General features: G+C 47.8%; 1 protein-coding gene across 1 annotated transcript in view; it reads left to right on the top strand.

Annotated features, from left to right (window-relative positions):
* kalrna (kalirin RhoGEF kinase a) overlaps positions 1-25,000 on the top strand; it is a 107,052-nt gene that overhangs the window by 46,329 nt on the left and 35,723 nt on the right. Inside the window, 17 exon segments of the mRNA XM_030080534.1 lie at positions 94-208; positions 1,443-1,558; positions 1,778-1,900; positions 2,738-2,920; positions 3,042-3,163; positions 5,161-5,227; positions 5,342-5,451; positions 5,749-5,818; positions 6,001-6,090; positions 6,184-6,276; positions 6,499-6,610; positions 7,859-8,049; positions 8,309-8,410; positions 8,682-8,830; positions 9,127-9,229; positions 15,712-15,790; positions 18,145-18,312. Coding sequence (XP_029936394.1) covers positions 94-208; positions 1,443-1,558; positions 1,778-1,900; positions 2,738-2,920; positions 3,042-3,163; positions 5,161-5,227; positions 5,342-5,451; positions 5,749-5,818; positions 6,001-6,090; positions 6,184-6,276; positions 6,499-6,610; positions 7,859-8,049; positions 8,309-8,410; positions 8,682-8,830; positions 9,127-9,229; positions 15,712-15,790; positions 18,145-18,312 — 1,993 coding nt within the window.

Below are 25,000 nucleotides of genomic sequence, written 5' to 3'. Positions count from 1 at the left end.
GTGATTTAGCCTGTCAGCAGGTTAGCGTGTCAGCAGATTAGTGTGTTAGCCTGTCAGCAGGTTAGCATGTTAGCGTGTGCTCCCTGTGTGCAGGCCTGCACTCTGGCCAGGAGGAACGCCGAGGTGTTCCTAAAGTACATCCACAGGAACAACGTGAGCTCACCTGGAGCCGCCAGCCACACCCGAGCACCTGAGCAGCAGGTCAAAGGTCAGCATGATGACATCACCGCGTCTCTGCACACACACCTCCAAACACGCCAACATCATCGATCAACTGATCGATTGAGCTGAAGTTGTTATTGAACACCAGAGGCTGAGTGCCACTGCAGCGCATACTGACAGTGTTGTGCTGCTACACTGTAACACTGTAACACTGTCACGTGCTGTTACACTGTAACACTGTAACACTGTAACACTGTCATGTGCTGTTACACTGTAACACTGTCACGTGCTGTTACACTGTAACACTGTCACGTGCTGTTACACTGTAACACTGTAACACTGTCATGTGCTGTTACACTGTAACACTGTAACACTGTCATGTGCTGTTACACTGTAACACTGTAACACTGTAACACTGTAACACTGTAACACTGTCACGTGCTGTAACACTGTAACACTGTCACGTGCTGTTACACTGTAACACTGTAACACTGTCATGTGCTGTTACACTGTAACACTGCCACGTGCTGTTACACTGAAACACTGTCAAGTGCTGTTACACTGTAACACTGTCACGTGCTGTTACACTGTAACACTGTAACACTGTCATGTGCTGTTACACTGTAACACTGTAACACTGTCATGTGCTGTTACACTGTAACACTGTAACACTGTAACACTGTCACGTGCTGTTACACTGTAACACTGTAACACTGCCATGTGCTGTTACACTGTAACACTGTAACACTGTCACGTGCTGTTACACTGTAACACTGTCACGTGCTGTTACACTGTAACACTGTAACACTGTCATGTGCTGTTACACTGTAACACTGTCATGTGCTGTTACACTGTAACACTGTAACACTGTCATGTGCTGTTACACTGTAACACTGTAACACTGTCATGTGCTGTTACACTGTAACACTGTCACGTGCTGTTACACTGTAACACTGTAACACTGTCATGTGCTGTTACACTGTAACACTGTCACGTGCTGTTACACTGTAACACTGTAACACTGTCACGTGCTGCTACAGTGTTACACTGAATACAGCATCCTCGGCCAATCAGAACTCACCACGTCACTTCCTGTTTACTGAACATTTATCAACCAGAGCTGCTGTTTCAATGTAAACTGTGTGTGTGTGTGCGTGCTTATGCGCGTGCGTGTGTGTGTGTACGTGTGTGTGTGCGTGTGTGCACGCGTGTGTGTGTGCGTGTTTGTGTGTGCGTGTGTGTGTATGTGTGTGTGCGTGTGTTTGTGTGTGTCTGTGCAGCCATCCTGAACGAGCTGCTGCAGCGGGAAAACCGAGTTCTTCACTTCTGGACATTAAAGAAACGCAGACTGGACCAGTGCCAGCAGTACCTGGTGTTTGAACGCAGCGCCAAGCAGGTGTGTGTGTGTGTGTGTGTGTGTGTGTGTGTGTGTGTGTGTGTGTGTAGTGGTGGTGTGTGCGTGCGTGTGTGTGTGAGTGAATAAGAGATAGATCTGGTTTATTTAAAGGAGAAAAGAGAGAACATACAGAGATGGAGGAAATATGAACTTTACATTGTGTGTGTGTGTGTGTGTGTGTGTGTGTGTGTGTGTGTGTGTGTGTGTGTGTTTGAGCAGGCATTGGAGTGGATCCAGGAGACAGGTGAGGTTTACCTGGCGACACACACTTCACCTGGTGACAGCAGCGAGGAAACACAGGAGCTGCTGAACAACTACCATCAATTCAGGCTGACCGCCAAGGTGTGTGTGTGTGTGTGTGTTGCCCTATGCTTGATCTAACCCAGGTAACAAAATTTGTGTCATAACGCTGTACAGAGTTTGGATCAGCTTGTATTGATTATTATTGATCAGGTGACTGATGGCTTCAACCAACATGAACCTCGATTTGAATCCACAGCGGTTTAATTTATGTTGTTATATGCTAAATTAAAAAATATGCCAAAAATTATCACATAAACAGACATAAACAGACATAAACAAAAAGAAAATCATAAAAATTTACCTGGTAATTTGTAAATAAATAAATAAATAAATGATATATTGCTTTATGATAAATTTACTGTCCAGGACAGCAGTAACTGATATTTCTGATATTCATTGGTGGTCAATTAGATCGTTTTAGAAACATCAAGATGCGCCTTCCTTTGAATTGACAAATGTTTAATTAATATCATCAGTTTATGAAAACATGTTTTAAAAAGAGCTGCTGGATCAGGTGTGTTGTGTTTAAATGCAGTGAAACTTTATTCAAACAGTGAGCAGCTCGGCCAGTTTCTGTCTGTCAAACTAAATTAAAGACAAATCCACTGGAAAAGAGACGAGGCCCCGCCCACTCGCTGCTGTCCCACTGTCTGTCAGACCGAGAGGCGGAGCCTGTCAGACTGAGAGGCGGAGCCTGACTAGTTATTAAATCAAACCTTTTTTAAATCAACATTATGGTTCTGATGATTGATCAGTTCTGAATTTTGTCCTGATGACAGATGATTGGTCGATCCCTAACTCGACACCTGAGTTCCTTAAAATGTGACACAAACGCATCTTGTGCCTTCAACGTGTGTGTGTGTGTGTGTGTGGCAGCAAACAAAGGAGAAGGTGAAGCTGCTGATACAGCTGGCTGACAGCCTGGTGGAGAAAGGCCACGCCCACGTGGTGGAGCTGAAGCGCTGGGTGAGCACGGTGGACCGCCGCTACCGCGACTTCTCGCTGCGCATGGGACGCTACCGCGAGAGCCTGGAGAAGAGCCTGGGGGTCAGCTCCGAGGTACACACACACACACACACACAGGAACACAGACAGGTGTGACAGGTGAATATGGAACAGCTCATTAGCATGTTGATGCTGATTGGCTCCCAGGTGATTTCTGACATGTCTCTGTTTCCAGGACAACAAGGACCTGGAGCTGGACGTGATCCCAGCGAGCCTGACGGACGACCCCGAGGTCAAATTGAGGGACCCCAACCACGAGGTCAACGAGGAGAAGAGGAAGTCGGCCCGCAAGAAAGAGTGAGTACAGGGATGAAGGAGAGCTGTTTCCTCACCTGATTGGACTGTTATATCTCCTCTGATTGGACAGTATCAATGGTAACCCCGCCCCCCACGGGAGCAGATGGTTCCCCCATCGCTGCTGTGACCTGCTCTGTTCTTGTCCGTCTTGCCGGAGGTGTTTGGCTGTGTTTCTGTTTCTCGGCCTGGAGGCTGGCGTGTCTGTCCATCAGCCGCCTCTGACCTCTGTCCTTGGCGTCCTGCAGCGACACAGAAGAGGAGGAGGAGGAGGTTCTGGCACTGGACTCTGTTGGCGTCCTGCGTCTCTGTGCCCACTGCTGCACTCTCTGCCTCGCCGCGGGCCAGGTGCACCTCCTCCGGGTGGGGGGCAGAGCCTGGCATCGCAGCCGAGGTCATGAGCCTTAGGTGTGTGGGGGAGGTGAGGGGGGCTGCAGGAGGTGCTGTTGCGGTGGTTGTTGCGGTGGTTGTGGCGGTGGCGGCGGTGGCGGCGGTGGCGGCGGTGGCGGCGGTTGTGGCGGCAGCTGGATCTTTTGCTCCCTCATCATTAGGAGGAGGTGCTCTCCCGAAGGGACGGGCTTGTCCACCCTTCCGGCGTTGCCCAGGTCCACCCCGTGGCAGACCAGCGCCTCTGGCCCGATCTGCACCATCAGCTCCTCCTGCTGCAGCGACAATGCTCCACCCCCTGGAGCTGCTGCTTCTGGAGAGAAGGGAGGTGCACCGGCTTTCAGCTCCAACTCTTTGGCGGCTCCACCTGTGAGCTGCTCCTCCACCGCCTGCCTTGGTTTCTCTTCTGGCTGCCACAGCCGCCCCTCCACCTTCATGCCTCCTTTGCTCTTCTGGCAATGGCGTCTTATCAATTTTTTCACGTACCCGGTGAGGCAGGGAGGCGAGCCCCGAGCGGGCTCTCATTTCTGATGTCAAGTGAACCTCTCCATCGGGCGTGATCCGCTCCGTGGGGCGTGATCCGCTCCGTGGGGCGTGACCCGCTCCGTGGGGCGTGATCCGCTCCGTGGGGCGTGATCCGCTCCGTGGGGCGTGACCCGCTCTGGGGACAGTGGCAGGTGGGGAGATCGACTGAGGCGGTACACCTGTCAAACAGTAGCGCAGGTGTCCTATGGCGAGCTCAGAAACCTCCCGTGGAGCAGAAGGGCAAAAGCTTGCTTGATTTAGATTTTCAGTATGAATACAGACCGTGAAAGCGTTTAAGCAGGAGGTGTCAGAAGAGTTCCCACAGGGATAACTGGCTTGCAGCGGCCAAGCGTTCATATTAGGGATGGAATGGTTCATCCCTTATATGAACCGTCACGGTTTGTGGCATGTATGTATTGTTCGGTTCAAAGCATGTGCACAAATAAAAGTGAACACGTCGCCCCGGTGTGTGTGACGGAGCAGGAAGGAGAGAGTCGGGTAAGAAGGAGCAGCTCCTTCTCCCTGCAGCTTTCAAACAGCCTCTCCATGCAGACCCACACCGTCAGCCGGATCCAGGAGCAGAGCTGGGGGGGGTTATGGAAAGCACACGCAGCCCTGTGCCGCGGTGGAGGATGGGGGATGTGGTTCAAGTCCCAGAGTCGGCTGCAATATCCCCTCCCCTCTCGCCGACGCCTCAGAAGCGCAGGAACAGCAGCACGGTCACGGTGCTCATAGAAAGTAGTTCAGTTCAGTGTTTTTGCACATGTACAGCGTGTCCAGCAGGTGGCAGTAACGCTGAGTTTTTGCTCAAGTGACTCTTGAAACCTATCTTTTTAATTTTATTAGACAGTGGCATTAAGTGTTTATGCTCCTTATGTTCTTTGCCAGAATTTTGTTTGTTGTGAACTTTTTTTTTCCAGATAAATGAAAAGCACACACACACACACACACACACACACACACACACACAGCAGAAGAGCTCCTGTTTTATTCCACCTGTTATTTGCTGCTGTTTAGCTTCTTGCTGTGAGTGAAAGCTCAATGCTTCAGAAAACACGCGTGTTGACGTGTGTGTGTGGTGCGTTCAGGTTCATCATGGCCGAGCTGCTGCAGACGGAGAAGACGTACGTCCGAGATCTGCACGAGTGTCTGGAGGCAAGAAACCACCTCTGCTCTTCTTTCCCATGTTCCTCTGCTTCAATTCAACATGTAGCAAAGAACCAAGGCTCACATGCTGTGTGTGTGTGTGTGTGTGTGTGTGTGTGTCAGACGTACCTGTGGGAGATGACCAGCGGCGTGGAGGAGATTCCTGTCGGCATCGTCAACAAGGAGCACATCATCTTCGGCAACATCCAGGAGATCTACGACTTCCACAACAAGTACGCCGGGTGCCGCTGCTGATTGGCTGATTGATCGACCAATCAGCTGACAGAAAATTATCATTTCAATACTGATGCATTTGATTATTATTATTTATTCCTTCATCCAGTAAATGACAACAAATCTCTGTCCCCATAGCATGCTGACGGCTAACTCTGTCCCGGGCCGTTAGCACGCTGCTGAAAATTAGCAGAGAAGTGGAAGTTGGTGAGATCTGTCATCTAAACATGTGTGTGTGTGTGTGTGTGTGTGTGTGTGTGTGTGTGTGTGTGTGTGTGTGTGTGTGTGTTCCTCAGTATCTTCCTGAAGGAGCTGGTGAACTACGAGCAGCTTCCAGAAGATGTTGGTCACTGTTTTGTCACCTGGGTGAGACACAAGCACACACAAACACACACACACACACACACACACACACACACACACACACACACACACAGGTTACAGCCTGTGTACACTGACTGCAGTTTGTTACAGATTACACCTTTAAATTCTGATCAGATTAAACTCCAGAGCGCTGTGTTCTGACATGTTCTGCTGTGTTCTGTCAGGCTGATAAGTTCCACATGTATGTGAACTACTGTAAGAACAAGCCGGACTCCAGCCAGCTGATCCTGGAACACGCCGGAACCTTTTTTGACGTGAGTCTGGTGTTTTAATGGCTGATCAGATTAAAGCAGAGCAGATTACAGCAGATTAGGATGATCAGATTACTGTGTGTGTGTTGGCGACAGGACGTGCAGCAGAGACACGGCCTGGCCAACTCCATCTCCTCCTACCTGATCAAACCTGTGCAGAGGATCACCAAGTACCAGCTGCTGCTGAAGGTAACACACACACACACACAACCAGACACACACACACACACACACACACACACATTCCTTTTTTTCCAGCACAGTGTCTGAACTCTGTGGTTCTTCCAGACTTTTCCTCCATCTAACTGTCTCCTCCTCCTCCTCCTCCCCTCCTCTCCCTCCTCTCCTCCTCTTCCTCCTCTCCTCCTCCTCCTCTCCTCCTCTTCCTCCTCCTCTCCTGTCCTCCTACAGGAGCTGCTCTCCTGCTGTGAGGAGGGTAAAGGAGAGATTAAAGATGGTTTGGAGGTGATGCTCAGCGTTCCTAAGCGAGCCAACGATGCCATGCACATCGCCATGCTGGAGGGTGAGCCGCCGATCAATCAGTATCAATCAGTAGATATCAGCCAGGACATTTCAATCAATAAATATCAACCAATCAGTATCAGCCAGTCAGGAGGAGGGCCTAACAGCCTAACAGCCTGTTTTCTGTCGGACTTGTCTGAGAACAGCTTCCATCATCAGATCAATAATCATCACCAATAACTGATACTGATGCAGTGAGCAGCTGGCAGCAGTCTGTCTGCAGTGGCGTGTTGCTGCCAGCAGGTGGCAGCACCTGACTGCTGCCTCACCATCAGGACGGGCAGTGGAGCAGAGCTCAGGATGCCTTCACTGACCAGCAGAAAACACAGTGATAGTCAGTTTGAAAGCTTGTGAAAGGCTGCCTTCAGGTGCTGCTCCTCCTTTTGCTGAGGGCCCCTGAAAGAGGGCCCCGGGGCCCCGCTGATGCCTTCAGGGCCCCGGGGCCCTGCTGATGCCTTCAGGTGCTGCTCCTTCTTTTGCTGAGGGCCTCTGAAAGAGGGCCCCAGGGCCCCACTGATGCCTTCAGGTGCTGCTCCTCCTTCTGCTGAGGGCCCCTGATACTTCAGGTGCTGCAGGTCCAGTGTGTTTCTTCACAGTGTGGGACACCTGGCCTCAGGTGGAATGTAGAGGATCCCTGAGAGCGAGGCTCCTCGGCCGCCATCAGCCTGCATCACACTGAAGGCTACTGCTGAGTATCCCAGAATGCATTTCACTCAGACCGGTGTGACATCAGGACTTTAGACCAGGATCTAAAAGCTGCTGCACTTTTTGTTCCAACATGTCACTTTAATAAGTTTTTTTTTTAATTCAGCTTGCAGATCACCAACATGTGATCAGATTATCCAAAGAACGCCTGAATTTGCTCCGATGTTTTCAGAGACGCCAAACAGCTCTCAAGCTCGCCAAAAGCACACTTCCCGTTGTTTACAAAATAAAAGCTGTACTCACAAATAACTCACTGACTACATAACTCACTGCAATAACTCATAATAACTCACTGACTACCCAGAGAGGTGCTTTTATTTTGAAGGCAGGATGTGTGCATCCTCCGTAGTGTCAATGCGTCAGCTTCAGTTCACAGCATCACAGCTCTGATAGAGCGCTGACAAACCACACATCTGCACCCCGCCGCACCCCTGACAGGGTGACCTCACCCCTGACAGGGTGACCTCACCCCTGACAGGGTGACCTCACCCCTGACAGGGTGACCTCACCCCTGACAGTGTGATATGGCTGTGTCCCTCCCCAGGCTTCGAGGAGAACCTGGCGGTGCAGGGCGAGCTGATCCTGCAGGACAGCTTCCAGGTGTGGGACCCTCGCTCTCTGATCAGGAAGGGGCGGGACCGACACCTGTTCCTCTTCGAGATCTGCCTCGTCTTCAGCAAAGAGATCAAAGACTCCGCCGGACGCACCAAGTACCAGTACAAGAGCCGGCTGCTGGTCAGTGTGTGTGTGTGTGTGTGTGTGTGTCTACATTAATGATTTTTTAACTTTTACAAATCATAGAAACTCTTTGAAAACAACTTGATCTCTCTCTCTGTCTGTCTCTCTCTCTCTCTCTCTCTCTCTGTCTCTGTCTCTCTCTCTCTGTCTCTCTCTGTCTCTCTCTCTCTCTCTCTGTCTCTCTCTCTCTCTCTCTCTCTCTCTCTCTCTCTCTCTCCTCTCTCTCTCTCTCTCTCTCTCTCTCTCTCTCTTTCAGACGTCAGAGTTGGGGGTGACTGAGCACATCGAGGGGGATCCGTGTAAATTTGCTCTCTGGGCAGGAAGAACTCCGTCCTCCGATAATAAAACTGTCCTGAAGGTGAAGTGAACCAGAGTGCAGTTCAGTGTTCTGTCCATCGGGGGCAGCGCTGAGCACCTGATAAACATTTTAAAATCATTTGCTTCCTAAATGTTCCACATTTCCTTCATCTGAACTCAGAGAAATGTGGATCTTCTGAAGCAGCGGCTGCTCGTTTTCACCGACGCACAGGAGGAGCAGGATTATCATCTACAGAGCCGACACTCTGCTCAACCTGCTGATAATGTGTGTGTGTGTGTGTGTGTGTGTGTGTGTGTGTGTGTGTGTGCAGGCATCCAGCATGGAAGTGAAGCAGGAGTGGATCAAGAACATCAGGGAGGTGATTCAGGAGAGGATGACTCACCTGAAGGGGGCGCTGAAGGAGCCGGTGCACCTCCCCAAAACACCGGCCCTGTCCAAGCCCAGGAACAACAGCAAGAGGTCACACACACACACACACACACACACCTCCTGGTTAAAACCAAGGAGTGTGTGGAGTTTTTATTATTCATGCTATTTTATTATTTATGTTTATTTATTTATTTTTATATAAATGTCTTTTGCCACGTTTGAGTTTAATTTGGTTTGATCTGATTTGACTTTGGAAACATTAATAATCATTAATCATTAATTATGAAAACTGGCAGTCAGTCTTTAGTGCACAAACATTTGGAGGCAAAAATAAATTAATCCTGTTTTGTGTGTGTGTGTGTGTGTGTTTGTGTGTGTGTGAACAGGGAGGGGCTGGAGGACGGCGACAGTCAGGGTGACGGCAGCAGCCAACCAGACACCGTGTCCATCGCCTCCAGGACATCCCAGAACACTGTGGACAGTGACAAGGTATACACACACACACACACACACACACACACACACACGCACACACCAAGAACACATACCAAACAGTCTGCTGGGTCGGCAGATAATGGGAGTTTATATGTAATTTCATTTGCGTAGTTCTTTGCTCATATTTTAATAAGAAGACGTTTTTTCTGTTTTGGTTTCAGTGTCCAGGTCATTTTCTTGCCAAGTTGTTGTTGTGTTTTTTCTCATGTTTCTGAAAGAAACGCAGTGAATTATCCACAGGGTTGGAGCACAGAGCTGCTCGCTCTGGGCTCAAACGCCGCCACCAAAACCATGAAACTTCCCGCTGAGTTACGGTTTCATATCTAATAAACGTTGGGAATCTGACAAAACTTTCATGCCACCAACGACTGATGTACAACTGAAAAAACAACGGATCTGGAGGGACATCAGGTCATATTTCAAAGTAAAACGACAGATTTTATCACCCGTTAGCTTCCGTTAGACAGCAGCTAACGTTAGCATGCAGCCACTTCCTGGCCATTAGGAGCTAATAACAGAGAAACCTCAGTGAACACAGAAACTCACTTATTAAAGTGTGACAGTGAAAACTGCTGGCTGTGCTGAAGCTAGCAGGCTAACCTTAGCAGGGTAACATTAGCAGGGTAACCTTAGCAGGGTAACATAAGCAGGGTAACCTTAGCAGGGTAATGTTAGCAGGGTAACATTAGCAGGGTAACCTTAGCGGGGTAATGTTAGCAGGGTAACATTAGCAGGGTAACGTTAGCAGGGTAACATTAGCAGGGTAATGTTAGCAGGGTAATGTTAGCAGGGTAATGTTAGCAGGCTAATGTTAGCAGGGTAACATTAGCAGGGTAACGTTAGCAGGCTAATGTTAGCAGGGTAATGTTAGCAGGCTAATGTTAGCAGGGTAACATTAGCAGGGTAACGTTAGCAGGCTAATGTTAGCAGGCTAATGTTAGCAGGGTAACATTAGCTGTCCTGCTGGGTTTTCATGTTCTGCTGGACTCTGGAAGGTTCTGCCACGTTCTCACTGGAACATGTTTCTGTTTCACGTTCTGCTCTTGATGCTGCACAAAATACTGTGAGGAGCTGCTGAGGAGCCTGGAACAACTTTAGTGTTGGATGTCAGAACATTAAACAGATGTGAGTTCCAGTATTCTTCAGTGAGTCAGAGCAGCTGAGCAGCTTCTCGCCTAAAGAGCAAACTGAAGGTCCAATGAGCCACAGAGCAGCAGGAGGAGGAGCTGCAGGAGGAGGAGGAGCTGCAGGAAGAGGAGCTGCAGGAGGAGGAGGAGCTGCAGGAGTGGCTTGGCAGAGCGGCTCGGGGAGAAACTCTGAGTTTGGTGATGTTGTTCATGGGCTCCAGACTTCAGGCAGGCACAGACTGCACAGGATTTTCCTCCAAATATTGAATATAATCCTCATTTCTAGTTACGTTTGTTATGTCCAGTTTGTCCAGTTACTGCTGAGCCTCTGGAGCTGGGCGGACAGTGTTCAAGTCCTCAACAGTTCATGCCATATCCACTGTGGAGGTGTTCAAGGGCAAAATGATGAATTGCGTCACTGTCCAGATATTTATGGCCGTGATCAGAGCCTCTGTGCCGTCTGTCAGTCCAGCCTTTTCCAGCCACTGGGATGTTTTCTCCACATCAGCCACGATGCTGCCTCCTCCTCCTCCTCTTCCTCCTCCTCCCTGGGCTTCTGCTGCCTGAGGTCTTCATTCAGCAGCTCATCACTGGGGGCCATCTTCAGCCTGGATGGTGGCTCTGACCCTCCAGTCCTCACGGTGCATCATGAGGAGCTTCCCTGTCTTGACATCAGTGGCCTCTAGCTCCCCCTGTGGTCAGGATGTTATACCAGCAGGGTGTCTGATCACCGGCAGGGCACAGGTGTTGATGGTAATTAATATGTGGAGATTATGCCCGGCTGTGAACACCGCTACAACACCAGATCACTCTCAGAATACACTCCAATAATCCGAAAAAAATCACATCAATAATAACAAGAAGATAGAAGAAATAAAGATAGAAAACTCACTCGATCAGACTCTTCAAACACTCACGCATGCGCTCCGAGAGAGAGAGAGAGAGACAGAGAGATAGAGAGAGACAGAGGGAGAGAGACAGAGAGAGAGAGACAGGTTTTCAGCTGCTTGTTGTCTGATCTCTCTCACACACACACACACACACACACACACACACACACACACACACACACACACACATACACACACAGATGTGGGACATGGCCTCTCAGTGCAGTGTGACACTTTGGCCTTTTCACAGTGCTGCCCCTCGCCTACACACCAGCCTGCCGCTAAATGTCACACACACACACACACACACACACACACACAGCAGCCACTCCTCGAAGGTCATCCTGAGTCTGGATTTCTCTTGGTCTCGTTCTCTTTGTTTCTTTCTCTTTCTCCCCACGTTTGTACAGGAGTACACACACACACACGCACACACACACACACACACACCTACCTGAGACACCCCACCCCAAGCTCCTCCCACCAGAGTTTCTCCTGACCTGATTAGTGTCGCATGAACGATGTCAGTGTGACGCCTGATCAAACTCACTGCGTTTCTTTTAAAAACATGACTGGATTATTTGAAAAAAATCATAATAATTCTCCAAAAACTACAAGAAAGTACTGGAACTAAAATACCTGAAAAACTTTTTTTTTTTTTGAAGCCAGGAAACTATTTAGAAGTAATAAAATGAAATATTGTCTTTTTCGAGCATTTAAACTGAGGACCCCTGCAGGACCCTCAGAGACCCCTGGGGGCCCCGGACCTCCCTTTGAAAACCTTTGGGGTAGCGCACCTTTCAAAGTAAAATACAGTAAAATAAAATAAAGTGCAGCGTGTTGGTAGCTTCCTGTTTTCCTCTCTCTCTCGCCCACTCTGTTTTATTTTCTCCTCTGCACTATAATAAGAGTCTGGCAGAGTCAGATGTTCCACTGGTGTCTGGAGGCTGTGTGTGTGTGTGTGTGTGTGTGTGTGTGTGTGTGTGCAGACAGGGTGGGAAGCTACTGTTTTCTTGGGTTTTGGAGGTTTTTCTAGACGGGACGCCTCTGCGTCTCTGCTTTTGATTTTCCTGTTTACCCTCTCTCTCTCTCTCTCTCTCTCTCTCTCTCTCTCTCTCTCTCTCTCTCTCTCTCTCTCACACACACACACACACACACACACACACACACACACACATTTGAATGTGTGTCAGTTTTATTGCAGGACAGTTAAAGTGCCAGTTGTTGGTGTTTTCTGGTCAGCGCCCCCTGTGGAGAGAGGGAGCACTGCACCGCCATGTTTTAATGAAATGTTTGAAGGGATGAGCGGCGGCGTGATCCTGCTGCCAAAATTGCGGAACTACTTTCTCTCCTAGATCTCCCACTGTGTCTCTCCGTCCCGTATTCATCCGCCTGGCAGCTCGGTGGATGGATACGAGGCGCAGAGTTTCCCTCCCCCAGAGCTCTGGCAGACAGACAGGCAGACAGACAGGCAGACTGAAAATCTCCTGCAACAGGAATTGAAAAAACAAAAATGAAAAAAAAAAAATGGAATTTAAGAGCAGCATGTCAGTAAAAACAAAATAGAAGAAAAAGAAAATTAAGAGAAAATCATCAAAAGAAAAAAAATAAAAGTTTCAAAAAATGACAATAAAAGTAACAATTTTTCTAATCAGTAAAGACCAGAGGTCAAAGGTCAGAGCCAAAAAAAAAGATATTTTCTTCCCGTCCAAACGTCCCGGGACGGTCGGGGCGGGCAGGTGAGGCTGCACGGTTTCCATGGTAACTTAGCCAAGTCGCCTGCAGTCCCTGCTGTGACCACCAGGTGGCGAGTAAAAGATCAAAGGTGACAGGAAAACACACACACGCACACACACAGCCCTCTGTCACTGTGTGTGTGTGTGTGTGTGTGTGTGTGTGTGTGTGTGTGTGTGTGTGTGTGTGAATCAGATCCATTCAGTCTCAGTTCAGAATGAAGCCGTGCAGTTGCCATCTGCTGGTCATATGACTCACACACACACACACACACACACACACACACACACACACACACACACACACACATTCTGCAAGTGTTTTAGTGCCCCACAGGCTTTCATGGAACAGGAGCAATATGAACACACACACACACACACACACACACACACACTCACACACACACACACACCCAGCAGTGTGGTGTTCCCATCGAGCACAAAGCTACAGCTGTTTGTCGAGAGAGAGGGTGTGTTTCTGTGTGTGTGTGTGTGTGTGTGTGTGTGTGTGTGGAGGGAAGCGAGGGAGTTCGAGTTAGTTTCAGAGACAAACAGAAGCAGAGAGAGCGACAGAAACAAACACAGACAGACAGACAGAGAGAGAGAGACAGACAGATAGACACAGACAGACAGAGAGAGAGAGAGAGACAGACAGACAGACAGACAGACAGGCAGAGAGAGAGAGAGAGGGACAGACAGAGAGAGAGAGACAGACAGACAGACAGGCAGACAGACAGACAGTCATGCCGAAGTGGATGAGTTTTAAACTTTTCAAAGAGAGCAGCAGAGTGAGTACATTACACTGTGTGTACTGTGTACTGTGTGTACTGTGTACTGTGTGCACTGTGTACTGTGTGCACTGTGTGTACTATGTACTGTGTGTACTGTGTACTGTGTGTACTGTGTGTACTATGTACTGTGTGTACTGTGTGTACTATGTACTCTGTGTACTGTGTGTACTATGTACTGTGTGTACTGTGTGTACTGTGTACTGTGTGTACTGTGTGTACTGTGTACTGTGTGTACTGTGTACTGTGTGTACTGCGTGTACTGTGTACTGTGTGTACTGTGTGTACTGTGTGTACTGTGTACTGTGTGCTGTGTACTGTGTACTGTGTGTGCTGTGTACTGTGTACTGTGTACTGTGTGTACTGTCTGCTGTGTACTGTCTACTGTGTACTGTGTGTACTGTTTGCTGTATACTGTGTACTGTGTGTACTGTGTGCTGTGTGCTGTGTACTGTGTGTACTGTTTGCTGTGTACTGTGTACTGTGTGTACTGTGTGCTGTGTACTGTGTACTGTGTGTACTGTGTGTAGTATGTGTGTGTGTGTGTGTGTGTGTGTGTGTGTGTCCCAGTTATCGGACACACACACACACACACACACACACACACACACACACACAGTGAAGATGCATGATGCTGTGTTGTGTTCAGGGATGTGACAGAATGTGGGATTTCAGACACACCTGTGGTTTTAAACAGGTGGCATCCCCCTTTACACAAAGCTGTCAACCACTGTGTGTATGTGTGTGTGTGTGTGTGTGTGTGAGAGAGAGAGAGAGAGAGAGAGAGACAAAGCAAGCTTTGTCCAGCAGGCTGAAGGTATCCTAGCAACAAGCAGCCTGTTTTTGTCCAGGTACAGGTGACCTGATACCTGACAGATGGCCACACACACACACACACACACACACACACACACACACACACACACACACACACACACAGGGCATTTGCAGGTGATGTGGGTTTTTCAGAGGAGATGGTCAAGGTGAGGCGTTCAGGGTCCAGACTGACAGTCAGAGGTTAGACTGATTAGCTGATCTGTGTATGTTTATGTGTGTGTGAGAATGTGTGTGTGTGTGTGTGTGTGTGTGTGTGTGTGTGTGTGTGTGCTGGACTGTCAGCTGCTGCAGGATGTTCACTTCAGATTAGATCAGATCAGATTAAATTAGATTAGTTGAGTTCAGTGCTGCCATAAAGAGAAAAAGAAAACAAAAGTAAACCAATAAAACGAGGATAACAAGCCTGACGGGACAGACAGGAGAGAGAGACAGACAGACAGACAGACAGACAGGACAGGACAGACAGACAGGACAGGACAGACAGGACAAGACAGGACAGGACAGACAAACAGACAGACAGACAGACAGGACAGGACAGGACAGGACAGGACAGGACAGACAGACAGACAGACAGGACAGGACAGACAGACAGGACAGAACAGACAGACAGACAGACAGGACAGAACAGACAGACAGACAGACAGAACAGACAGACAGACAGGACAGAACAGACAGACAGACAGACAGGACAGGACAAAATAACACAAAAACAAATGATTACTTCGTGTCTCTGTCTCTCTGTCTGCACTTGCATGAAGACAGTATTCATGTTGTTAAAGCAAATAACAGACAATAACAGAACAGTCACAACATCAGCAACAACATTAACAACAACAACATCAACATCAACATCATCAACAACATCAACATCAACATTAACAACAACGTAAACAACAGCTTTTACAGGGAAAAAACAAAGAACACAAAACCACGCTGATCACAGCTTATTAATGTTACTGACTGATAACTAACTGTCCCTCTCTGTCTCTCTCTCTCTCTCTCTCTCTCTCTGTCTCTGTCTATCTCTGTCTCTCTGTCCCGTCTCTGTCTCTCTCTCTCTCTCTCTCTCTCTCTCTCTCTGTCTGTCTGTCTCTCTCTCAGCTGTCAGGTGGCTGTGAGTTGACGGTGGTCCTGCAGGATTTCACAGCGAGCTGCAGCACAGAGCTGTCCGTCACCACAGGTGAGACATAATCTGACATAATCTGACAAAATCTGACTCTATGGAAATCGACTCAGAGTCAGTTCTGTGTTAACAGAACAGAGCTGTCATCATTCAGCCAATCACATTGTAATGGGTGGAGCCTGGCACAGGGCCCCGGGGTGAGCCTTTCCACCAGAATTTAGAGTGGGATCAACAGCAGACTGATCAGCTGTGATCATTTTTTTTTTTTTTTTTTTTTTTTTTACCTTTATTTGTTAGAGAGGGACAGTGTACATTAATAAACATTTTAAAAGACAGTAAAATGTAAATGCACCCAATTATAGCCAAAAGGCTAATTTCCATTGGTAGTCCCCCTGCCAGAAGGATTATGGCTATACCTAAAAGCAACAGATTACTGTAGCAATATTCACAATCGTATTATCAATAACAAGAATAACAACAACAACAACAACAACAACAGCAACGCTGCAAGTAAATTAAGATTAGGCCATGTGCTACAGAGGGCTCAGGTTCAGAGGTTAGTGTTGACAAGCTTGGTTTTCGGTCAGCCATTTTTTAAATTTGACTGTAAAAGAGCTGTATGGGAGGGACTCCCTTATGCTTTGCGGTATTGTGTTCCAGTCTTTGCCTACCCTACAAGAGAAAACCGATTGTCCAAATGAGGTTTTCCTGAGTGGTATTTCACAGTCCCCTCTGGCCGCCCCTCTGGTACTGCTTGTTGCAGGTGATCTAAACTGAATAAGGCTGCAAAGTGGAGGCGGAGCTAGGTTGCGCCGGATTTTATACATGAGGCAACAATTTTTGAAAAAGACAAGATTGTTCCAGCTAAGTAGCCCGTATTTATTGAGGATTGTGCAATGATGGAAGGATCTTGGTTTTTTATCCAAGATTTTGAGAGCTTGCTTGTATAGTGATATTAATGGATTTAGAGTAGTTGAGTTTGCAGTGGCCCAGGTGGGAAGACAGTAGTTAATATGAGATGTTATAAGAGAGAACATGAACATTTTTGCTGCTTCTGTGGACATATGATTTCTGAGGTGCCTGAAATTTCCAAGTGAAGCTCTGAGGATTCTGCATACTTTTTTTTTACATGATATTTAAATGTGAGATTATTGTCTAGCATGATGCCTAGATATTTGAATTCATTAACGGTTTTGATTCTTTGTCCGGAGAAAAAAACGGCAGGTTCAGTGTTCAATGTTTTTGCTTTGGTAAAAAACATAGCCACAGTTTTGGATGAATTCAGTTGCAGATGACAGTTGTTTAGCCACTTGGATATATTTACCAGCACCTTTGTAAGCTGCGAGGCGGCCTCAGAATGGTCTTTGCCCTTCACAAAGATCACAGTATCGTCTGCATACATAATGACCTCGCAGTCTTGGCAAACAGTTGGTAAGTCGTTTATATAAAGGCTAAAGAGAATAGGGCCCAGGGCCCAGACACCTGTCTTGAGATCCTTAAAGGTTGATTTTGCGTTCTGTATTTTAACACACTGTGATCAAATAGACTGGGATCAGCAGCAGACTGATCAGCTGTGATCAATAGACTGGGATCAACAGCAGACTGATCAGCTGTGATCAATAGACTGGGATCAACAGCAGACTGATCATCTGTGATCAAAAGACTGGGATCAACAGCAGACTGATCAGCTGTGATCAATAGACTGGGATCAATAGCAGACTGATCAGCTGTGATCAATAGACTAGGATCAGCAGCAGACTGATCAGCTGTGATCAATAGACTGGGATCAGCAGCAGACTGATCAGCTGTGATCAATAGACTGGGATCAATAGCAGACTGATCAGCTGTGATCAATAGATTGCGATCAATAGCAGACTGATCAGCTGTGATCAATAGACTGGGATCAGCAGCAGACTGATCAGCTGTGATAAATAGACTGGGATCAACAGCAGACTGATCAGCTGTGATCAATAGACTCGGATCAATAGCAGACTGATCAGCTGTGATCAATAGGCTGGGATCAATAGCAGTGCAACAAGACAGTGTGATGCTGCCAAGCTAGCAGGATGCTGAGCTGGGAGAGGCTGAGCTGCTGTTGGTTGTGCTGCATGAGGTTGGTCTGATTGGATGAGCTGGCTCGTGACTGACAGATGGCTGATCCAATCACCTGCCGTGTATTCTTGTAAACACACGTTGCTCCCGCCCCTTTTCCACATCAACGGGATCAGCAGGATGTGAGGCTGTTCTCCTGCCGGCCACACGGTGGAGCTGTATCTGCTAACCTCTGATTGGCTGAACCTGTGATTAGCTGGTGGTTTAATAACCTCTGATTGGCTGGCAGCTTGGTGAGGCAACTTGCTGACCTGTGATTGGCCGGTGGTTTGGTAACCTGTGACCGGCTCCCCCTGCAGGCCAGACGGTGGAGCTGCTGGAGCGCCCCAGCGAGCGTCCCGGCTGGTGTCTGGTCCGGACCACGGAGCGCGTCCCGCCGCAGGAGGGGCTGGTGCCCAGCTCGGCGCTCTGCGTGTCCCACTCCCGCTCCAGCGTCGAGATGGACGGCTTCTTCGGCTCCGGGAAAGGTAGGAGGCTCTCGGCCAATCGGCCACCACGCTGCGTTCACTGTGCGGGGAGGATGGGAAACCGGAGCGACTCGGTCCTGTCCTGCCAAACCAATCAGCTGCTAGTTCCTGTTTGTTTGAGGTCAAAGGTCAAGACCAGGAGCTGTTGTGACACTGATAGCAATAATAATCTTATTTATATGTGCAGAGCTGAGCACCAAGAAACAATGACATGAAATGAAGAAAGTCGGTTTGTTTTGCTGTGACTCTGAATCCTCTCAGGAAAAACTTCTTCTTCTTTGGTCTTAATAGTTTCAGTTTTTTGAAAAAAAAAAAAAAACTCAAAGTATGTTAGAGGACATGAAAACAAGAATAACACGTTTGCCAGTGATTTTATCCAACGAGGAGACAGAGGATGTGCTGCCAGCTGTTCCTGTTTGGCCCTGCAGAGGGCGCTGTGGACCCAAACAGTTCATACATCTTATATTCACAGTTCATGGATTCAAATGCAGCGCACAGCACGCCACACTGGAGAGGACACAGCAATATTTGGACGTTAATACGTGTCAAATGACTTAAGATACAATAACTTTAGATAAACATGCAGTAAATGGTTTTTACCTGACAAACAGAAAAGTCAGTTTGTCAAACTCCTCGTGACATTTCAGGCAGCTGGCCCTGGCTCACCTGGAGCTCACCTGGAGGTCAAGACCTACCTACCAGAAATATGACAGTGTGTGTGTGTGTGTGTGTGTTTGTGCTTTACATACTGACTGTACTGTACACCTGACTAAACCAACATCAACTGGTCAATTCTGTTGTTCAGCGGCAGGACAGTGTCATGACCTCTAACACACACACACACACACACACGCACGCACGCACGCACGCACGCACGCACGCACGCACGCACGCACGCACACACACACACACACACACACACACACACACAGTGGCTGGGGGATCAGCTGATTTGTGTCTGTGTGTTTCCTGCTCACTCACATCAAAAGCCTGTTTGTGTTTCCACGCCGACATGCAAATCAGACAACTGCACCCTGCAGGACACACACACACACACACACACATACACACACACACACACACTAGTTTCACTACATGCCGCTTGCTAGAAGGTCATATGATAAGTTGTGTTAGTTATGGAAATTGACCAAAACTGTGAAACACACACACTCACACACACAGTGTTATAACCAAGGATAATGTGGGCGGTGCCTGCAGGGGATTTGAACCGTTGACCTCATCCAGCTGTCAGGAGCTTCTGCCTGAGCAGGAAAACGAGCTGGGAGATGTTTTCCTGACCCAACAGGAAGGTTTTCTGTCTTCCCAGCAGTGAGACGCAGACCTGCTCCTGTCCTGCTGTGTTTGGGTGTTTCAACAGAGGGAAGTTAGAACACACAGGGAGGAAGTGCCTACTTCAAAATAAAAGTCCACTGTGGTGATGGCAGTGGTTCAAACAAACCTTTCGTTTTGTGAAGGAAACGTAAAATAATGTCAATGGTTTCACTCCAACACAACAGTGCTGCTGCTTTTAGGAAAACTCATGTGGAGGAAAGTGTGAAGGCTCTGAAAGTTCATGTTCATATCGTCGTGGAATGAATGGAAACCAGCGGCTGGAGGAAAGAGAGACTAGAGCAGTCTGCCTGTCTGTCTGTCTGTCTGTCTGCCTGTCTGTCTGTCTCTCGCTCTTGGAGAAAGACAGTGAGCTAAACATTGACCTCATGGTCATGAATCACTAAAATGTGGCCTGAAATATGTTTGTTTTGTCCTCTCAGCTCTCAGGCTGTGCAGGAAATGACATAACTAATCAGTAAATAAATGTAAATAATCAGCTGATCAGGCGACCTTCAGGTGCAGGTGGGGTGAGGGCAGGTAACCTCATGATACACCAAACACGTCTGCCTGCTGTCAAAGCTTGTGTTACATAGCAACCAGGATGATGTCACGCCTGGAGGATTCTGGGTAGTCAAATGAACTCCTCAGTTTGGTAATTAACCTAATGATGAAAATCTTTAATTAACCTTCTAGAGTTCCTTCAAGCTCCGGCCTCTTAAATCTGTGCTCTGTGCTGTGTGTGTGTGTGTGTGTGTGTGTCTTGTGACTGCAGAGTAAAGTAGGTCTGCTTGTCCTGTGTCAGGCTGGAAACTGAACAACTGAAATGCTCAGCGTCATGGAGTCAGACTGAAGTTTGAACTTTATGTTTAGTATTTCAGACTGTTTCCTGTTCTGGACCCACACGTACCCCCAGACCTCTGGGCCTCTGGGACCCCCGAGCCTCTTGGACCCCCATCTCACATCATGTTGTCTTGATAAGAAAACATATAAATTATTAAAATGTTTAGATGATAATCTTGAGAACTGACAATCATCAAAAGTGGTGAGGTCATCAGCCTGTGTTTAATAATCTGAGTTCAAACATTGTCCGTCTCAGACTTCAGTTAGAAACCTGAACAAATTCACTTTATTGTTTACTATGACATGATTAGCAACTGAGCAAAGAATTATTCTAACACCTTTAAAAATAATAATAATAAAAAATAAAACACAAAACACTAAGAGAAGATTAACCAAAAAAAAAAAAAAAAAATACAAAAATACAAAAAAAGGTTAAGATATTTAATATTTTAATATTTAGGTCAGATCAGCTGATGCTGGATTTACTGCTGCATTTATAAACATATGACAACAACAACAATAACAGCAATAATACAACAAATACTAACCACAATAACAACAATAATAAAGTAGAAAATTTATTTGAGTACGGCATTATACAAATAAAAAGTGTGTGTTGTGTGTGTGTGTGTGTGTAGTAGTAGATGTGTGTATCTGTATTACAGCCACTGGATGGTAACTGGGACACTGCAGGCTGCTGGACCCACTTTGACTGTGTGTGAGTGTGTGTGTGTGTGTGTGTGTGTGTGTGTGTGTGATTTCTTACCTGCTGCCGCAGTGCTCGGCATTATACATACACTCTGTTGGAGCAGCAACTGTACACACACACACACACACACACACACACACACACACTCAGAGGTTCCAGGCCAAGGTGAAGATGCCTTGTGTGTGTGTGTGTGTGTGTGTGTGACAGCCTGCTTCTTCTTTTGCTGAGCTGCTTCTAGAGCAGTGTCTTGCTTTGGTAAACAATGAGGTTTATCGATTATTGTTAAATGAAAAATTATTGCTGACGACTAATGTGAGTATATTTAATCTGGATCTGGAGAAGCAGTGCCTGTTAATCCCAGTGAAGTCTGAGCTCTGGTGGTGCAGATTAGGGAGCCAGGTGGGTTGCAGGTGATGTTAGAACCCACAGAGAACAACAGCTGGTGTTTTCCATCAACTTTTATGATTTATCCAGGATAAATTCACCCTCATTGTAGAGACTATGTCTTTATTCCACAGTCATAGCATAGCAACTGTGTAGCAGCGGCTTAGCAACCATCAGGAACACCATAACAACTGCCTAGCAATCACCCAGAACACCATAGCAACTGCGTACCAACGCCTAAGCAGCCATCAGGAACACCATGGCAACCACCCAGAACATCACAGTAACTACCTAGCAATGGCTTGGCAACCATCAGTAACACCATAGTAACTGCCTAGCAACACCCTCGCAACCACCCAATACACCAAAGCAGCTGCACACAGAAATCACAGTGGCCACTCTAAAGATAACAGCTGCCTGGAAACAACCCGGACCACAGTAACTTCCTGCCAGGCCCCTAACAACAGCAACAGTTTAGCAAAATAACTGAAAAACAAACACAAGCTACAAATGGCATAGGGCTGGTGGTTTACCGCATGGCCTAAATGCGGTAAGGATACCAAAGGATACCATAGCAACCACCTAGCAATGACTTGGCAACTATCAGGAACACCATAGCAACCGCCTAGCAATGCCTTAGCACCCATCAGGAACACCATAGCAACCACCTAGCAATGTCTTAGCACCCATCAGGAACACCATAGCAACCACCTAGCAATGCCTTAGCACCCATCAGGAACACCATAGCAACCACCTAGCAACAACCACTCAAAAGATGATAACAGCTGCCTCGAAAATACCTGGAGCACAGTAACTGCCTTCTAGTCTTCGAACAACACTACACAACCTACACACAGCATAGGGCTGGCCGTTTACCACATGGCCACGCGGTCGGCAACGGTGGCAAGAACATTTAAAGTTTCTTCAGAAACTTTAGCAAAGTCTAGTTATTCTGTAAAATGCAACAACATCGCTCCAGACCAAGGTTTGTGGTAGTGTTCTCAGTCTGAGGTGGGTGGCCCAGATGTTTCCTCTCCCTGCCCACATCCACCAGTTCCTCCAGGGTCCTCCTCTCAGTGAGATGAGCCTGAACACCTCCACAGGGAGGCGGACCCGGAGATGCTGATCCCTGACCGCTTCAACCTGGAAACCAAAGGACCCAATCTGGCATCCCCTCCAGCTTTACAGAGCACAAGGAGAGTGGCTCCTGAACTCCCATGATCCTTTGGCGTCCATGTCCACTCCTCAGGCTCTGGCCCCACCTTCCATGCTACCCTGAGAAGTGTCGTCATGACAACCAACATCATCCAGAGCCCCCAGCATTTCAGGATCTCATCCAATCCTTGTCCCTTACCACGTTGGAGTTTCAAAATGACTTTGGAGGAGATGGCTGATGACCAACCCAAAGGCTCTGACCCCACCCCTCCACAGAGGCCCCGGCCCCTCCTCCACACTGAGTGTGTCAGCCGGGTTTTGGAGCTCCACAAAATGTTCCCTCCACCATCTGACCACATCATCCGTGGAGGTCAGAACCTCCCCATCCCGTGAGAACAGCCTGGATGAGGCCCCACCCCCTCCTGAGTCACCTGACCTCTTTGAGTTCCACAGAAAGTTCTTCTAAAGTTCTTCTGACCTGCTGGTTCCTCTCTGCCAGCCGGACCGCCCGCTCCATCAGACCCCCTGAGATGCAGCAGAAGCTCCTCTCCACCTTCTGGACCAGCTCCTCCACCAAACGCTCCCAGGTTACCCTCACTGCACATGTAGGGTTACCGGGTCTGTCCGGTGGAATGTGACACATTTGTGTCCTGGTGGGGGTGTGGTCTTTTCTAGGTTGGCCACGCCCACATTCACAAGGGTGTGAGGGGTCACTGAATGGTTTGATGAGGAAGATGATGATGATGATGATGATGATGATGATGTGGCCTTCATAATCACCAGATCTCAACATCATCATCAAAACAGATGAAGAACGGAGCTCCGCCCCTTCAGGACAGTTAAAACCGATGCACTGCATGCTGGGAGTTTTACTTTAGATTGTCCCCGTCTGGTCAAGGGCAGGCTTCTGATTGGCTGAGGGGTTATGTCAAACCTGTTTCAACAATTGAGCAATAAGCCAACAAATTTTATGACCAATCACAGCACTGGTGGGCGTGTCCTGCCCAGAACTCTGGTGGGATCCATAAAAAAATTCAGGCGTATTGTTGAAATATCATTTATGGGTTATTGATATTATTGATGTTTAGCTGATAGATCAGCTGACCTCCTGTTGGACACACACACACACACACACACACACACACACACACACACAGAAAGAGGCTGTTGTGAGTGTTTAGAGTGAAAGGGAAACTGCCAGTAAACTGGAGTGTGTTTATGTGTGTGTGTGTGTGTGTGTGTGTGTGTCCCAGCTCCTCCCTTGGCCCCTCCTCCCTCGCTCGCCCACATACCCTCTCTCACTCTCTCTCTCTCTGTTGAATCTTGGCAGTGTGGACTCAGACACACACTCTGCAGGTTGCTGTGAGAGAGCGCACAGACAGAAACAGAGTGTGTGTGTGTGTGTCTTTGTGTGTGTGTGTGGATCTATCAGCTCCTGGCCTTGTCAGTGGGGTGTGTGTATACATGTGTGAGTGTGTGTGTGTGTGTGTGTGAGCAATGAAGCGGGGCAGACGTTGTTACGGATGGATTCTCACTCACTGCTGCTGCTGCTGCTCTGGGACAGGTGGGACACACACACTCACACACACACACACGCACTCACTGAGCAGGGTGTGTGTTGTGTATTTGTGTTTTGTGTTGGTAATTTGGTTGTATGTGTTTTAGTTTTAGTTATTTTCTCTACATGTATATCTGTGTGTGTTGGTATGTTAGTGACTTGTGTGTGTGTGTGTGTGTGTGTGTGTGTGTGTGTGTGTGTGTGTGCGTGTGAGTGAGTGACTGAGGCAGAGAACAGGTTTCTGATAGCTGGCAACATTCCTTAGCTTTCAGTTGAGACAGGTGTGTATGTGTGTGTGTATGTGTGTGTGTGTGTGTGTTGTTCAGTTCAGCTCCAGTGGAAACTGACTGGATAATGAATCTTGAAACAGGAAGTGTGTGTGTGTGTGTGTGTGTGTGCTGCAGAGAGGGAGCCGGCGGGGCAAGCGAGAGAGTTTGTGTGTGAATCAGACGTTGGATTGAGCAATCTGTTTTCCTGCCTGTACAGGTCGTGTGTGAGTGTGTGTGTGTGTGTGTGTGTGTGTGTGTGTGTGTGTGAGTGTGTGTGTGTGTGTGTGTGTGTGTGTGTATATGTGTGTGTGTATGTGTGTGTGTGTGTGTGTGTGTGTGTGTTTTCCACGGTAAATAGATAAAATCAAAGTGCTGAGATTAAATTATCATGTTTAAATAATCAATAATCAGTCCTATTAATTAATGAATTAACTCGCTCAT

The sequence above is a fragment of the Myripristis murdjan genome, chromosome 21 (genome assembly GCF_902150065.1).
Source record: "Myripristis murdjan chromosome 21, fMyrMur1.1, whole genome shotgun sequence".
Taxonomy (NCBI): Eukaryota; Metazoa; Chordata; class Actinopteri; order Holocentriformes; family Holocentridae; genus Myripristis; species Myripristis murdjan.
The sequence above is the reverse complement of the archived record's forward strand: the minus strand, read 5'-3'. Positions and strand labels throughout refer to the sequence as shown.